The sequence below is a fragment of the Onychostoma macrolepis genome, chromosome 11 (genome assembly GCF_012432095.1).
Source record: "Onychostoma macrolepis isolate SWU-2019 chromosome 11, ASM1243209v1, whole genome shotgun sequence".
Taxonomy (NCBI): Eukaryota; Metazoa; Chordata; class Actinopteri; order Cypriniformes; family Cyprinidae; genus Onychostoma; species Onychostoma macrolepis.
Window position 1 is genome coordinate 12,502,479 of NC_081165.1, and position 15,590 is coordinate 12,518,068.

The following is a 15,590-nucleotide window of genomic DNA, read 5'->3' on the forward strand; positions in this document are numbered from 1 at the left end:
TGTTTTACGTTTTGTTATAGATTTCAATTTGAGACATTTGAAGAGCAAAAGGGCATTTGAAATTGTCCTCATTTTGGACAATGACAGTAGAGATGTCAAGAGTGTGCGAGTTCTGGCTGTCTTTATTTCATTTTGTCCTGTTGTTTCTCATGTTTACGACAAATTACTACTTTTGAAGGAAAGTACTGTATTTTATTCTCCTTTAAGCATTTGTATGAACACAGACAAATAAAATGTAATTACTTCATCTAATTAATCATGACTTTTCATGGCCGTATTTTCAGTAGTTGTTGTTTTTAATGTTACAATGTGACATGGGACATACAAAGTGTGATTATTTAACAAATCTAAACTTAAACAAGTTCAGCATTGTGTGTCTTCAGAGAACTGCATGTAATACATTTACCTAATACCTTGTGATTTAATTTTTGAACTAGGTAAAAAAATAAAAAAATAATCAAGAGAAACTTAAATCATAGATTTTTGAGGTTTTAAGGCAGACTGACCCGAGTGGAGGGAGCTTAAAGCTCTAGGAGGAGTAAAAGTGTCAGAAATGTTATTGTCAGAAAGAGACTAATTTTAAATTTAAACAGAATATCAGTACAGTATGTTGGTTTTCTGAAGGCTAACATAATTTAAAGACATAGGCATATATATCTATGATTTAAAGATAGCCTGCAGCGCTCCCTTATGGCTGCTCCAGTTGAATTACAGTTTCCGGTTGATGACAGATCGCGCGAGGCTTCGCGCGCGAACAGCGCTGCTGCGGTACTGAGGTAAACAGAAAACTGCGATTCTGCTTCGGATCGATCCGCTTCGAACTCGGTTTTAAAGCGATGGACATGTTGGACATGTTATTTCAGCAAACAGACTATCGACATTCCGAGAGAGAGTAAGAAATGTGTGTTATCGTTATTCAAAGAGTGACATTGCTACACGGGACAGTCAGGCAAACCAAAACGAACAAAGTACAAATATAACAAATCTTTAGAGTAAAACGACGGAAATATATTATTTATGAGGAGATTAAGTGTTTTATTAAAACATTACACGCAATCCTATTACTTAAGTTATTTGAATTAATGTTTCTTCAAAAGAGAGCTAATGACATCTCTGTTTACTGTAACGTTATCTACCACAGTGCACTATGTAGTAAGCTGCTTCCCTAGAAATAATTAGTGGGCATTAGTGAATCAAATGTGCTAGTTTTAGTAATGCTGTTTGGATTTGTGACCAGCACTGTAGTGATTAGTTAGTTATGAAACAAACTGCGATTTATTGCGATGGCTATTGTTTTCAGGGCAAATTACCACTACTTCACTAACTTTCCTCCAAGACAAGAGTCAGGATACTACAGTGAGGTAGAAATCGCTCTAATAAGTAAAAAAAAAACATTATCTAGAAGAGGTCTTTTGCTTAGTAACTTGCATATGGTGTTGTTTGATAAATTGTTTAATTTTTCTAATTCTTCATTACAGGTGAACATCTTGGTTCTCAGGGAGGTTACTACCAAATCTGTCTCTATGAAACTGCGGCGCAGCACAGTCCTGAGAAGCCGACGGCTTCAACAGCGAGAACATGTGAAGGACTCTGAGAGCATCTCTGTATTGTTGAGTAACACTGACTCTAGTGAGTCAGACCGTGTGGAAGAAATAAAAGATCATGTGTCTGTTATTCGTGATGTGAAGCGGCCAGTAAGGAAGAGTAGAGATGGTCCATCATGTCGTGTGAGAAAAGAAGATGAGAGGCTGCTTTCTGTTGTGGAACCAGAACATGGGATGGTTCAGAAGATCTCCCTGGCTCCAGATGCAATGGCTGAGGACACGCTAGAGAAACTCAGGTTGAGGGCTAATACCTCTGAGACCAAGAATGAGATTGAGTCTCGAGGAGAGGTTGAGTCTATTTTGGACGAATCCAGTACTGATCTCACAGTGGAATCAGGTCCCAGCTCACCCTGTCATCCTGTCGATACTGTAAGATGCAGAGAATGCGAGAAACTTTTTGCCAAGATGAGAAAACAGCCGACCCCAGAAAAGAAAAGCAGAGATACAAGTAAATATTTCAGATGTGCTGGTTGTAGAAATGAGACTCTTAAGTGATTAACATAAAGCTCGTAATATAAAGCACCTGTTACCAAAAATATTTTTTGGTATGTCTTTGTATATTAGATCCAGCATCTTTAACTTGTGATGTGTGGGTTCTTCTTAAGAAGTGGCACCCTAGGAGACGCCGTCATCGTGAGAAGGGGTATGTTATCTTTTACATTAATATAACACTGTAATAATAAGAAGACTTACAGTAGAGTATTTTAGAGTTTTTTTTTTTTTTTAAGAACTCATTGGTCTTGGGCCTCATTGCACTTGAGTTAAAAAAAACAAAACAAACAAAAAAAACATTATTTATGGATAAAACCTGAGGTTCATTAGCTCAGATCAATGAGCCAAAAAGTTTTGAATCAATTCAAAAAAAAAAAAAAAACTTTGACCGGGAATATAATATAACAAGGTGGGGGGAAAAAAATACAGAAAAGTACAAGAATTATCAGTAGATTTTAGTCCAGTACAATAACATTAGCATTTTCAGGAAAAGGAAGATAATTTCTGGGTCATAATAACAAAATAACGTGTTGCAACATGAGGGTTTAAAATAATTAGGCTAAGCTTTTTACTGCCTAGATAGTCGAGTTTTATTAAAAGCTCATCTTGCCAGCGATGAATTACTGCTTATATAATCATATGTTAATTAGGTTGAATGTTGATCTTCAGATTATTGTGGACAAGCCTGAGTCGGATCAGGAAGCTGTTAGAAGGAGGCTCCGATTTTGCAGCCGTCAACAGAACAGAAGCAAGCTGCTCCAGACCTCATGTGTTTCAGCAGAGGTGAGTCAATATGTCATTCATGATCAGAATTAACTCCATAATGATTTGGGGTTGAAAACAAGATTTTTGTCTGCTTCATCAATGGTGGTCTATTTTTGCCTATTTTTCATTCATTTTCTGTGTTTTGTTTTGTTGTATATTATAATAATATTATTTGTAATATAATATTATTTATTGATATATATTATGGTTGTTATTAGTAGTATGGCAGATTTTTGTAGTACAATTTAATTTATTTCTTGAATAAATACAGTATACTACTGTTCTCTACTCTTATACTCACCAAGGATACATTTATTTGATCAGAAACAGTAATATTGTGAAATATTATCACAATTTAAAGAAACCGTTTTAATATATTTTAAATACAATACTTCTATAAAGCAGTACTAATACTATTTTGATATAAAATGTAATTACATTTTTAGCCATTATTTCCGTCTTCAGTGTCACATGATCCTTTAGAAATCATTTGAATATGCTGATTTGCTACTCAAGAAACATTTCTTATCGTTATCATTGTTGAAAACACTTGATTTTTGTGGAAACTGTGATACTTTTTTCAGGATTTTTTGATGAATAGAACTTTCAAAAGAATAATGTTTAGAATAATTTGAAATTGAAAATGTTTGTAGCATTATAAATATATTTACTGTCACTTAAAAAAAAAAAACTTACTAATTTTGAACAGTGGTGTACATAAATGGAACGAAATAGCATTATATTTCCATAGTATTTATATATATATATATATATATATATATATATATATGCGCATGACTTTGCAAGGTGATATGATTAAATCCTGGAGCCTTTATTACTATTGAACATTCAGGATGCTGCTTATAGAGATGCAACGATCGACTGGCCAGGGACTGGAATTAGCCGATTTTCTGCATGATTGGCTCAGACCGGTGACCGGCCAGTCAGTCTGCTGATTACGAGCCGGTCTGTTTTGACGTCACACTTATGGCGACTGATGATGTATTTATGTCGTGCCAGATGAGGCTTGCACAGCCTTAGTGAGTGTGTGAAAGAGACTCGTGCAGAAATCAAAACAAATGAGCGCAACAGCACGCACAGAAACTTATAGATGCATACTATTATTCAAATTTATAATGTATGATTTAGATACACAACATGTAGAACGACCAAAATGTTTCAACTTGATTGCAATGTGATTTTATACAATAGTAGTTCAATAAACAAGAAGTTAAAATTAAGTGACTTACATTTTAGACACAATATTGTCAGTTTTTGCTCAATTTCACTGATGAAAATAGTTCCAATCAAAGCCACAGCAGAACTGTTTTGTGTCTAGCAACACAGCAGTGTTTTGTTACTGAATGAATCCACGTTTTTGAACGAATCAAGTGAGTCAATGATTCAGTAACCCATTCATAAAGACAGTAGTCACTTGCCTTGTTTCTGAATGAATCAGCTGTTTGAACAAATCTGTTGAATGAAGGACTAAATGTCACACTCATTCAAACAGTCATTTGCAGCCACCTACTGGTTTGGTTTCATATTTAAAACAATCATTGCATTTTCCCCAACATTTCTTGTTTGTAAGAATAAAAAATATTTGAAACATTAATCTTATAAAATTCTTTATGCATTCGAAATTTTGCAGTGTAAATGCATTTATGGCACCTCAGCTTCATCAAACAGTCTGTAAATACATCTAATGCCACTTCAGATGCAGCTTCTGTGCTTCCTGCAGTGGAAAGATGGAGTTTGTTGATACTGATTTCAGTTGAATGGTTACAGCTGTACAGTTTCTTATTATTCTAGCTGAATTAATTGAAACAATGTAAGAATTTGATGTGAAAGACTACACATTTAATAAGGTTAGTGAAAAAATTACAATTTAAGAAACAAATGACATCCATTGTGTTAAACAGTACAGCAACTCCTTTTCAGTTACTTGTTATTTCTACCTCTTTTCTAGTCATAGAGCACTTTATTTTGTGAGAGAACATCTGTAACTTTTTCCAGGTTGGGGGAACTGTAATGTTTAATAATTTATGTATTTTAGGGGAGGCACGGTACACAGATGTCACGGTTCGATACGATTTCGGTACAACAGGGGATAAAACAAATCTACTATGCTCAGTTTCTTTTCATTTATTTTGAACAGACAGTAGTGCAAATTACAATTTTTCCATCTAGATGTGAAAATACTAAATATTATTACGTTATATATATAAAATCTGTTTTGTTTTCATTGTGAGTGTACACAAATGAAAGCAGACCTTTATACAGTGATTATTAATAAGACAATAAGTGTTTAAAGTTGGAGTGTCACACACACACATTCCAGCATTGCTAACTTGACAGCACAGTTGCTATTTTTATCAAAATAAAATACAGTGACCCAAACATCAGCGCGCGCCTCTGTCTCACCGTTGGAACGCGACTGAAGTACAAAGCCTATCATTTACATAATAAATAATAGTTTAGAATTATTGAATGAGAGGTAGGATACACGAGCACAAAGCTCCATTTCGCAAACAGTTGAGTGCGCAAGCCCTTAAAGTATACTCCCTTGTCAGTCTATGTGAGAGACTCGTTCAGAATCAGCACATGGTCACTGTCTAGGGGGCTTTGTTTTCAAGTGCGCAACTCATGGCATTCACTGTTCTTCTGCTGGCGCTGGCGGTTATCATGCAGCGTTGCATTGCTGCCGCCGCCCCCTTCTGGATTGGGGGTGAATTGTCTGTATTCGTCGTAAGGCCTCATGCACCGAACCGAGGTGCCCGTACCGTGACGGTTCAGTACGAATACATGTACCGTGCCACCCCTAATGTATTTTATTTATTTATTTTTTGCATTAAAAAGTATAAGTCTAGTCCTCCAAAAAGTGTGTGTGTATGTGTGTATATATATATATATATATATATATTAGTGCTGTCAATCGATTAAAAAATTTAATCGCGTTAATCACAGTCATGATTAATCGCAAATTTAAAATACTAGGATTCACCTGTAAATGTGTTCAAAAAGAAATACATGACAAACTAGTTTAAGGAAACGTAACCTTTCACACTTCCGCCAGGTATGAGACATAATCCTTATTGTTATTTTATCATTATTCTTTTGTTTTTATTCAGCCATTATCAGCCTTTAAACTGGCAATAAAATGTTTACCAAGCCACATCGCTTCAATCCCAGTATACATTTACCCAACTATTATCAAAAGTATTTCTAAATAAATACAACAAAACATTTCTTGCGACCTTAAGTGAAGTATTATGACAAAATGCATTATGAAGAAGAATTGAACCTGTTCTGCAGCTGCATTAGAGCTAACATTAGCATCATGCTTCATAAGACAATTTATGAGATTAATAGTACACTTTTACTCAGAACTCACTTCAAACCACCATCGAGTGTTTGTAATAACTTCCTTTTGTGATCACATGTGGAATTTGGTCGTTTACTGTTGTTAAAATATGCTATTTATAGCCTTTTATATCGCTGCACAAATTAGCATTTCAGATCTACACATTCACTCAAAATAATCACATACAGACCATATCTATCGTAATCGTGTGTTTATTATCTTATATAATCTATAGTGGCTGTTGTCATGTTTATTTCGGCTGAAACTCACGTTGTTTGTGATGTTACAACCGCCTCTCCGTTCTTAAGTTGCCAGGGATACATTCCAAGTATAATACACATTAGTAAAAGGATCTATTTTAATTTTTACTTGTCAATATACACTTTGGGCGGCCACGGTACATTATAAAAGTAGCCCAAAAAACCGCAACCCACGGCTCTGTAATTTTTTCCCGTGACTGTAATTTCAAAATATTGTGCCGCAACACTGGTTTGCTGTACGCTCATCACACAATGATAGATAACCTTCCGCGCTGTGATGACGGGAAGAAGTTGGGGTCAAACCTTATCAAACGATAAATTTGCGTTAAAAAAATATTAACGCGTTAAATTTGATTAATCGCATGCGTTAACGCATTAACATTGACACCCTTATATATATATATATATATATATATATATATATATATATATATATATATATATATATATAATATTATTATTATTATTATTATTTTTTATTTCTTTATTTTTTTTTTGCAATAAAAGGATTGCATTAAAAGTTAAAAAAACTTTTTTTGCATTATAGTATAGTACAGCATATGCAAACAAAATATAAATATAATATTTTGTTTGTATATACTGTCAATTATACTTTTTAGGAAGAAAATCTGAATCGGCAAAATTGGGTATCGGCAGGTCACACAGGTTCCCAAAAAATCAGAATCGGCCAAGAAAATTGCAATCGATGCATCTCTAGCTGCTCGTACTAGCAAATGTGAAAATCAAGTGAACTCAGAGCAGTTTGCTTTAAAGCAAAGTAACTTAAAATGACAAATAACTGTTTCTACATTGGCACTAACTTAAAATTTTAATAGTCAAGTCACCTTTATTTATATAGTGATTTATGTAATACAAATTGTCAAAGCAGCTTTTGTTAAACAGAAAAATAATGCGTCAATAGTGCAAAACAAAATTGAATGCTGCTGTAAAGCAGCTCTAAAAAGAGGACAATAGTAAACAGTCAAATTATTCAGTTAAAGGCAGTTCTTTGTTGATTCACTGATATCATTGTCCAGCTCAGTTCAGTTCTCTTCCAATAGTGTCCGTCAATGAATCAAGTCGATGGTATTGCCAAAAATGAAGTGTCCCATTCAAAGAAAGATAAAAAATACTCCAGTATTGTGCTTATATATGTAGTAAAATAATTTTTGTATGTACATATCTAGGAATTTACGTCACTGCAAGTATCTGCTGTCCATTACCAGAGCGAAGCCACGGCATCGTAAGAGGTCACGATCTGTGGTCTGGCCACCCATTGCTGGCTGGAAATCTTCAGTGAAAAGGAGGCCTTCCTTGAACAACACATTATCTCAGCAGCTTTCTCCTCTCAACCTTAGTGTCCGTGTGACGCAGGAGGACAAACTGCTTCTAGATGACAAGATTTCAAGATTAAATGCAGATTTGAAGCAGAGCTCAGATGCCTCCAGCGAACAGCGGACGACTAATGTCCGGGGCAAGTTGAACAAGCAGAAAGTGTTTGATGGCATAGACGGAACGCGGCGGGTGCTGAAGTTTGATGACACGCCTGAAACTGTTGCTGTGGAAACTGTGGAACAGAGGAAAAGCCCTCGGCAGAAGCACAAGCGCGGAGAGATTCATGAAGCTCAGAATGGTTTCCAGAATGAGCAGCAGGAAGAGATTTCTGAGGATTCGGATGGGTTCAGGACACCCACAGATCTGTTCAGTGTGAAGCCTAAGATTAAACGAGGGAACCAGAAGAAAGTCTCTGCCTCTGGTGTTACAAAACCTGCCGTGCAGAAGCCCAACTTCATGACCATGTTAGCCACTCTGGTGAAGAATCAGAACCAGATTATTAAAGAGTCCTGCAAATGAGTCTTTATGAAAGTTCTGTACTTAGATTTGTTAGTCATTTTGTGTAACTGAAGAGACAAGCATCGCTGCTGTCAAGATTTGTTCATTCTGTACCTTGTTTAAATTAATAGATCTGATTTAAAAAAAAAAAAGACTGCTTATATTTATTGTATTGTTCATTTGTTTGTGTTCTAACGTTTACATTTGCATGAGTAAATAAATCTTGCATAAACATCTTTTTGTCTTTGCTGTTAACTCCAGAGTGGCTTGAACTGCAGTTACTGTAATAACCACAGAGCGGAGCTGTTTCCAAACAAACTTGCACATTTAAACCCAATATTTTTTTAGTCGTTTTAGTTTCTTAAAAACATTTTTAATTATTACGACATATGACTTTTAAAATAATAATAATCAATAAAATAAAACTAAATAAAAAATAGACTTTCTCCCATTTTAGTCACATTTTTGGCATCTAACATGAGTGCATAATGCAGGACTTCCTATTTTTCAATTTTTTCAGTAGATTGACAAAAATGGTTTTATCACACACTATTTTAAATGGATACATATCCTTCAGAATCAATGGTTTCACGAAGCACCATTAAAATCCATAAAACATTTTTATTGCATAAAATGTCCCTTATGAAAAGAGTTCTTCAGATTATTCAGAAAAAAAAATGGTTCTTTGAAGAACGGTTCATTGAAAGGTTCTTTGGGGAACCCAAAATGGTTGTTCTATTGCACCGCTATGAAAACCCCTGTTTTGGAACCTCTGTTGTAATGATACAAATTGTTTAGATACAGCTATTCATTTATGTTCACTGTAATGGACAATTTTTATTTAATGATTATTAGACAACTATTGGCTCTGGTTTTAAATCCTGTCCTGGCATTTCTCTGATATACCTATGGAGGTTGTGGATAATATAATATAATAATATAGAAAAGGTAAAAAGGTTTGAGTCAGGGTTAATCACACAAATGTGCTTTCACTAGCTGTTTTTCCCCCCAAACATTTATTGTAAAACCTTCTTATATTTAAAATAGTTTTGTGTGAGTTCTGTCCAAACCAAAATTCTAATATAATATTTTGTCATAGCTGTTGACAATAATACCACACTTGAAGTAGGTAAGGGCCAACTATATTATGAAGAGTAGTTTTAATTGGTGTTTTTTCATACTTGTTAGGGCAAGTTGTTAACGTGAATTAAATGTTATGAACTTGTGCAATTTTAAAAGTGAAATTGAAAAGTTTATAATTTGTTTGGCAAAACAAGTTTGATTTTTGAATGTTACATTTTTTACATTTTTGGTAGTTTGTCTTTCATAATTTTTATTATTTTTTCTAATTGCTATCATTTTAACTTAGCCCATAAAGCCCCAGTTGCACACTATGTAGTCTGTTCAATTTTATTTTTTAGATTTGGCTTAAATTTTCATTAGCTTTTTATTACCAAGCCACCCTGAGAAACATTCACTGTAATTTAAACTACCCAATAACTATTCCAATATTTAAAAAAATCTTAATTTAATAATATGAAAATCTAAAGATTTGATGCGCTTTATTTATTATTATTATATATATATATATATATATATATATATATATATATTTTTTTTTTTTTTTTGTAGAGTCTCATGATGATAAAAGAGCTAAAATGCTTCTGAATAGTACTTTTGTCACAAAAAAAAAAAAAAACTCTGCCCACAAGGCAAGTCTTCTGCTGTTTTATGAGCCATCAAAGTTAACACACAGTGGTTTTAAATGGCTTTACATACATAAAAAAGCATTAAAGTGTGATGTGTGCTGTTATTGGTGCTGATGTTGAGGGGTTGGACTCAGTGACTCCACTGTCACAACCCAAAAGCGCACTGATCCATCACACAACATCAGTTTAGGAAGAGCGAGCGGGCAAGGATGCAGCAAAACTGGACTTTTACCCAGGAGACTGCTTAGAGAGCAGTTTTATTATCATTTTTTTTCTTTTGGATGGACAATCACATCCACACATAATCGTGTTAGGATATGTGAGTGTTGCAGAGGAAAGGCATGCAGCCAGATGAGCAGAGCTAAGAGGATTTAATACAGCTGGACACGAGCCACGCTGAGTAAAGAAGAAGATTATATTGTTTTAATCAAATGCGAAGAAGTTTTTATTGCTGGTCACTTTGAGTTTGGACTGTCGAGGAGTGATGTTTGTCTTCATCTCTTTAAGCACTACGATAACTGCACTGTAAGGATGCTCACCGCACAGAGATGCATGGCTCCAACTCTACAGTAAAAAGGTGAGTTATTCTGAATCTAATTATTGTTAATAATATTAAACAATTTACTATTTGTTTATTTATTTGGTGACTCCTTTGCATTACTTAGTTTGTTGCCCCTGGTGAATAAATTTATATAACAAAGAATAATTATAATCCTCTTCTCAAAATAATTGCGTTTATTAATACAGTATTTCTCAGTACTTGATATTTCAAGCTGTGACAGCAGTTTCCTGCAGTGTCATTCTATACTTCAGTTAAAACTCATTTAAACAACATAATTGCAATTCATGTTCTGAATTAATATTGTATTGTAAAAACATGTTTTTATGACTTCATTTAGTTAGAGAGAATACATGGTGTGTTTGTAATTTTTCACATTTATTTTTCACATCACAGAATCTGCAAAAAAGTTAAAAGTGTAATAAAATGGAAGAAGCCTCGTTAAACCAGTAAACTTGACCAGTTTTATATGCTTTCTTGTAGACATTCATGTTCTTAACACTAATTTCATGTATTTCCTTATATCTTCAAGCATGACAGCTTTTGTGTTTTTAGGAATACTGACAGAAGACCTTGCCGCGAGTCGACCTGAACTTTACTAAGCCAGATCTGGACTCGAAAAACACATGAAGATGTGCCAGTGTTACTCTGCCCTGCTCTTGCTCTGCTTACACATGGTATGAATTTTATTTTAATTATTTTAATTAAAGCAAAGTTTTATATGTGACTACTGCAGTTTTTCGTTTGCCAAAGTTAATGAACCTTTTCTTCTCACAGGGTGTATTACTGGTGAAAGATGGAAAAAGACATTGTATATTATTATTATTGCTGTAACTAATAATTATCTCTATAATAACCAGTCGTCCTCATTGTCATTTTTAATTTTTTTTTAACTATTGTAGTATTTGCGAAACAGGTAGGTATTTTTTAAATAATACATTGTTTTTTTGTTTGTTTGTTTTTTAAAGAGACAAGACAGTTTGTGTAATCCAAATATGCTTTTAGAATATGCCTTGGCTTTTTGTCTAATTTCCTCTGTAAATCTTTGATTAATCCAGTTTCCGCAGGGCTTTAATCCATGTTTGCTTATTTCTCAAAGGAGAACAAAATGTGTGTGTGTGATCGTGTTTTTATTTCCAAAGATTAATTTTAATGCATATGAGTTGACTTCACAAACCCAACATACCATTTAAGACTTGATCCCAGAAACCAGTTTAAGCCAGTTGAAGATGAAATGATAACCTGTGATGGCTCAGCCCTAAGTCCTCTCTCAAGGGACTTTGTTTTTCACTGCAATCACAAAGTCAGATTTTTATCTTTAATTTATTTCCGTCCTTGAACTGTAATAAAATGTATTTATTTCAGATTAAATACAAGTCACTAATCTCTTACATTAATATTTTTTTTTTGGTACGTTTTTTCCCCCCACTATATTTTATTTTTCAGTTTAATTTATTCCAGATATTTATTATGATTGACCAAAATTAATATATTTTTTTTCTTTTCTTTTCATTTTACACATTAGGCATTTTATGTCTCTCCAGAAGATATTGGTAGTTCTTTTGTTCTGTGGATCATGAATTTGCACGATATTGAAATTAACAAACAGCAGATTTCTTCACGCAACAGAAGGTTTTAATTCTCATTCATCATCACGGGTTTGAATTATGAAGTGTACAGCAAAAATTGTCTGTCTCCTAAATATACCTCCCTTGGTTTTTTATTTCTGAAAATGAAAGAGAAATGATGGAGAAAGCTGAAGATAGACTTGGGGAGATGGGGAATAAATAGCCTTTGGGACATATACACTCTTTCGTTCTATCAAATTGCGCGTTTGAAAGTATATGTGAGAGGCTTTTGAGCTTCCTTGAAAGATGGAGAGAATGAGAGTAGGGCAGCTCCTCCCTGATCTTCCACCTTTGGTCTTTCCTGTGCTTTTTTCTGTTCATTCATATTTCACCATGCCTGCAGTGCAAAACAAAGTAATCACATTGATTGGCTTTAGAAATAATATGAAACTCCAGACTAAAAAAGCTAGCAGGAGTCATGGGTGTGTTTTAGGAACCAGTTTTGCTGGGTGTGTGACTGTTTGGGTGTCATTGTCTTAAGCTTGAGGTACATAGTGTTTATTGTGTCAGTAAACTTGCATTGCAGTGAACAGTTTCATACTTCAGAGATGTTACATCCTGTTTGCATCATTTAAAACGGCTGTCTCATGCAGCTTTCAGTTTCCCATCCCATCTTTATGTTTTGATTATTTATGTAGTGATGCATCTCCTTTGATTTCTTCTATATACTAGCTGTAATATCATTCATGTTATACTGTAGTAGATTATTCATTTATAATTTCACATGTGAGGTGTGAATGTGGACATGCACATCAGTTTAATGCAATTGGGGAATTCTTAAAACCTTAATAACCTAATATAAATGTCCACTTACTCTAAATATTTTATGCTTAAATGCAACTCATAATAATTTCTTTCTTAGTACACATTTGTGGTCTAGGTTTTTTTTTTATTTGAGGCAACCTAAAAAGTCTTCCTACAATTTCCTAGAGTAGAGCATTTTTCTGGTTTGACAGGATGGTGCCTCAAGCATCTTCTCATTTTAACTCTGTGTTATGGATTGACCACTTTTCATGTAAAGATGCTTGAGGCATTATGTAGGGTTTTTTAGATTGCTGGTAGAACTCTCTGGAGAACCTCTAGGCACCCTCTCTAAAAGGGAAGTTATCTGAAGAACATTCAAAATGAAAATTAGTTCCTGCAAGAATTCTTAACATATTGCACTCTTAAAAGCGATGCCAGAGAAGAACCATTTGGTACCCCAAAGAACCTATCTGTGACCATTTTTATCTTAGTGTGAAAAACAGTTTAAAAATCCACTGTAAAGAGCCTTTTGTGGAATGGAAAGGTTCCATGGAATCATAAATGCTAGAAAAGAACTTTAAGAGTGTGGAACCTCCAGCAACCCCATCATTAGGGAAAGTTCCTTGTGTACACACTAGCATATCTGAAGCACCTTCAGAAGGTTTCCTAGCAGTTCTTTGAAGGGTTCCACTAGTGCAATAATCAGAGAGACCCCAAAGTGTGTCTGAAGTGTCTTTTTATTTGCACAGTTAAAACTCAATAGATTATTAAAGTTCTGCAGAAATATGGGAGTAGAGTAGTTTTTGAATGTCTTGTAATGTTGACTTTGGGAAAAACATTTATGTTAGTCCACTGGACTGGATTGGATCTTTATGTTTCCTAAGATACATTAGCATCTACAACCTCTTCGTTTAACATTTCTCTTCCTGGTTTTGTCTTTGAAGGTGACATGTGGAGCAGAGCTCAGAGCAGCTGTGTCTCCTCTGGGTTGGGGAGAGAGCGATAAGGAGGAAAGTGTCTCTCCTTACGGCTCTCGTTCAGGGATTCTCAAATCCCTGCGGCTTTTCTCCCACACGTCCCAATCTAACAGCCAGAGCCGTGAAACTGCTCCGGATCCCGGGGCACTGGATCTGTGGGGTTGGTTATCCAACCACACTGATACTGAAGGAACCCTCTCGAGGGCCAAACGTCGCCCCTATGTGAAAACGGGCAAGTTTAAGAAGATGTTTGGCTGGGGCGACTTCCATTCGAACATCAAAACGGTCAAGCTAAACCTTCTCATTACTGGGAAGATCGTTGACCATGGCAACGGAACCTTCAGCGTCTATTTCCGCCACAACTCCACCGGCCTGGGCAACGTGTCCGTCAGCCTGGTCCCGCCCTCCAAGGCTGTCGATTTTGAGATCACTCAGCAGGAGACCATAGAGGTACCCAAAGACAGTAAGGCCTTCAATTGTCGAGTGGAATATGAGAAGACGGACCGCAGCAAGAGGACGTCTGTTTGCAGCGACTTCCCGAACAGGGTATGTTTCCAGGAACAGACCCAAAGCCATGTGTCTTGGCTTTGCTCCAAGCCCTTCAAAGTCATCTGCATCTACATTGACTTCTTCAGTGCTGACTACAAGCTAGTACAGAAGGTCTGCCCAGACTACAACTACCACAGTGACACTCCCTATACCTCTGTGGGATAGCACAGCCTAGATTGGATGTGTTGAGGTAACTGAGTTGTCATCTCGTTGTCACAGCCTCTCTAGCCTGTAGTTTCCTTGTTCTGTTCCATAAAGAACCGGATAAATGGAAGCAAGGTCAGATGAGGAACCACTTTTTTGATTCTATCTTACTTGTCCTCCTAGGGCAGTCAATGACAGGAAGAGTTCACCCAAAAAAGAAATTTTCCACAGAAAAAAGTCAGTCAAACAGGTCTGGAACAAAATGAGGATGAGCGAGTGACAAAAGTTTTTATTTTTGGGTGAATCCAGGCTTAAGACCTGATTTCCTGAAGGCTGATTCATGTGGTTGACATTTAGATTGGACAAGACCAACACATCTATGGTTTCCACAGTGACCCCTGACCCTTTCTCAGTGACTCTTGTGATGTCATCAGTGTGAAGTTTTAGATCCTAAACAAATTTCCCAATCAACATAAGCTGGGATTCAAGAACAGAACAAAAATTGTAAACCATCTCGTATTGCAGCCATTTGTGATGCCCTCCTGTTCATGCCAACATATTTTTGTGTTTACAGAAACATTATCAGTAACTAAGATTAATGTTAAAGCCATAATGTGCTCCTCAGTTCTTTTGTATTTTGTTTCGGGTTATTAAAGCAAAGACAAGATTTAAATTTCCAGAATGCTCCCTTGTGTAGTTTCTTCTTTGACTCAAAGACTGTCAGCAGATTTTTGGTGTACAGCTTCACAAGTTGGATAGGAATCCTTGCACAGATGATTCAAACTAAAAAACAAACAAAAAAGTCAGACAAAGCTTGAGCAGTCAACTCTGTACCACATTTGTTATAAAATCTTCTTAAAAGCTTAAGTATCCTTCTGACGCTACCAGAAGAGAGTCCCATTGCAGAACAGCCATTAACCTCTATCAATTCTGCCAAATGTAAAACAAAGATGACATTGTTT

The 15,590-nt window shown here is 35.4% G+C and overlaps 2 protein-coding genes across 7 annotated transcripts; both read left to right on the forward strand.

The window, feature by feature from the left end:
• The first annotated feature begins 692 nt into the window (after positions 1–692).
• si:ch211-227n13.3 (uncharacterized) lies at positions 693–8,558 on the forward strand. 5 transcript variants are annotated; one of them, XM_058792533.1, is made up of 6 exons: positions 722–892; positions 1,301–1,361; positions 1,479–2,052; positions 2,169–2,247; positions 2,766–2,879; positions 7,673–8,558. In XM_058792533.1, the coding sequence occupies exons 1-6, from the start codon at positions 837–839 to the stop codon at positions 8,337–8,339; spliced, it is 1,551 nt and encodes a 516-aa protein (XP_058648516.1). In that variant the 5' UTR covers positions 722–836; the 3' UTR covers positions 8,340–8,558. The 5 variants fall into 5 exon arrangements, with proteins under 5 accessions (XP_058648519.1, XP_058648516.1, XP_058648518.1 ...); XM_058792534.1 differs by having other exon boundaries at positions 783–901; XM_058792536.1 differs by lacking the exon at positions 1,301–1,361 and having other exon boundaries at positions 693–776; positions 7,673–8,557.
• A 1,563-nt stretch (positions 8,559–10,121) lies between these two features.
• nxph2b (neurexophilin 2b) lies at positions 10,122–15,301 on the forward strand. 2 transcript variants are annotated; one of them, XM_058791678.1, is made up of 3 exons: positions 10,122–10,604; positions 11,142–11,263; positions 13,903–15,301. In XM_058791678.1, the coding sequence occupies exons 2-3, from the start codon at positions 11,213–11,215 to the stop codon at positions 14,647–14,649; spliced, it is 798 nt and encodes a 265-aa protein (XP_058647661.1). In that variant the 5' UTR covers positions 10,122–10,604; positions 11,142–11,212; the 3' UTR covers positions 14,650–15,301. The 2 variants fall into 2 exon arrangements, with proteins under 2 accessions (XP_058647661.1, XP_058647662.1); XM_058791679.1 differs by lacking the exon at positions 10,122–10,604 and having other exon boundaries at positions 11,065–11,263.
• The last annotated feature ends 289 nt before the right edge of the window (positions 15,302–15,590 follow it).

Bases quoted from the DNA above. Each gene is read 5' to 3' on its own strand.
- si:ch211-227n13.3 (XM_058792533.1), top strand. From the start codon at position 837: ATGGACATGTTGGACATGTTATTTCAGCAAACAGACTATCGACATTCC. The intron at 2,053-2,168 runs GTAAATATTTCA...TTTGTATATTAG, and splicing joins AAAGAAAAGCAGAGATACAA to ATCCAGCATCTTTAACTTGT. The intron at 2,248-2,765 runs GTATGTTATCTT...GTTGATCTTCAG, and splicing joins CGCCGTCATCGTGAGAAGGG to ATTATTGTGGACAAGCCTGA.
- nxph2b (XM_058791678.1), top strand. From the start codon at position 11,213: ATGAAGATGTGCCAGTGTTACTCTGCCCTGCTCTTGCTCTGCTTACAC. The intron at 11,264-13,902 runs GTATGAATTTTA...TTGTCTTTGAAG, and splicing joins TCTTGCTCTGCTTACACATG to GTGACATGTGGAGCAGAGCT.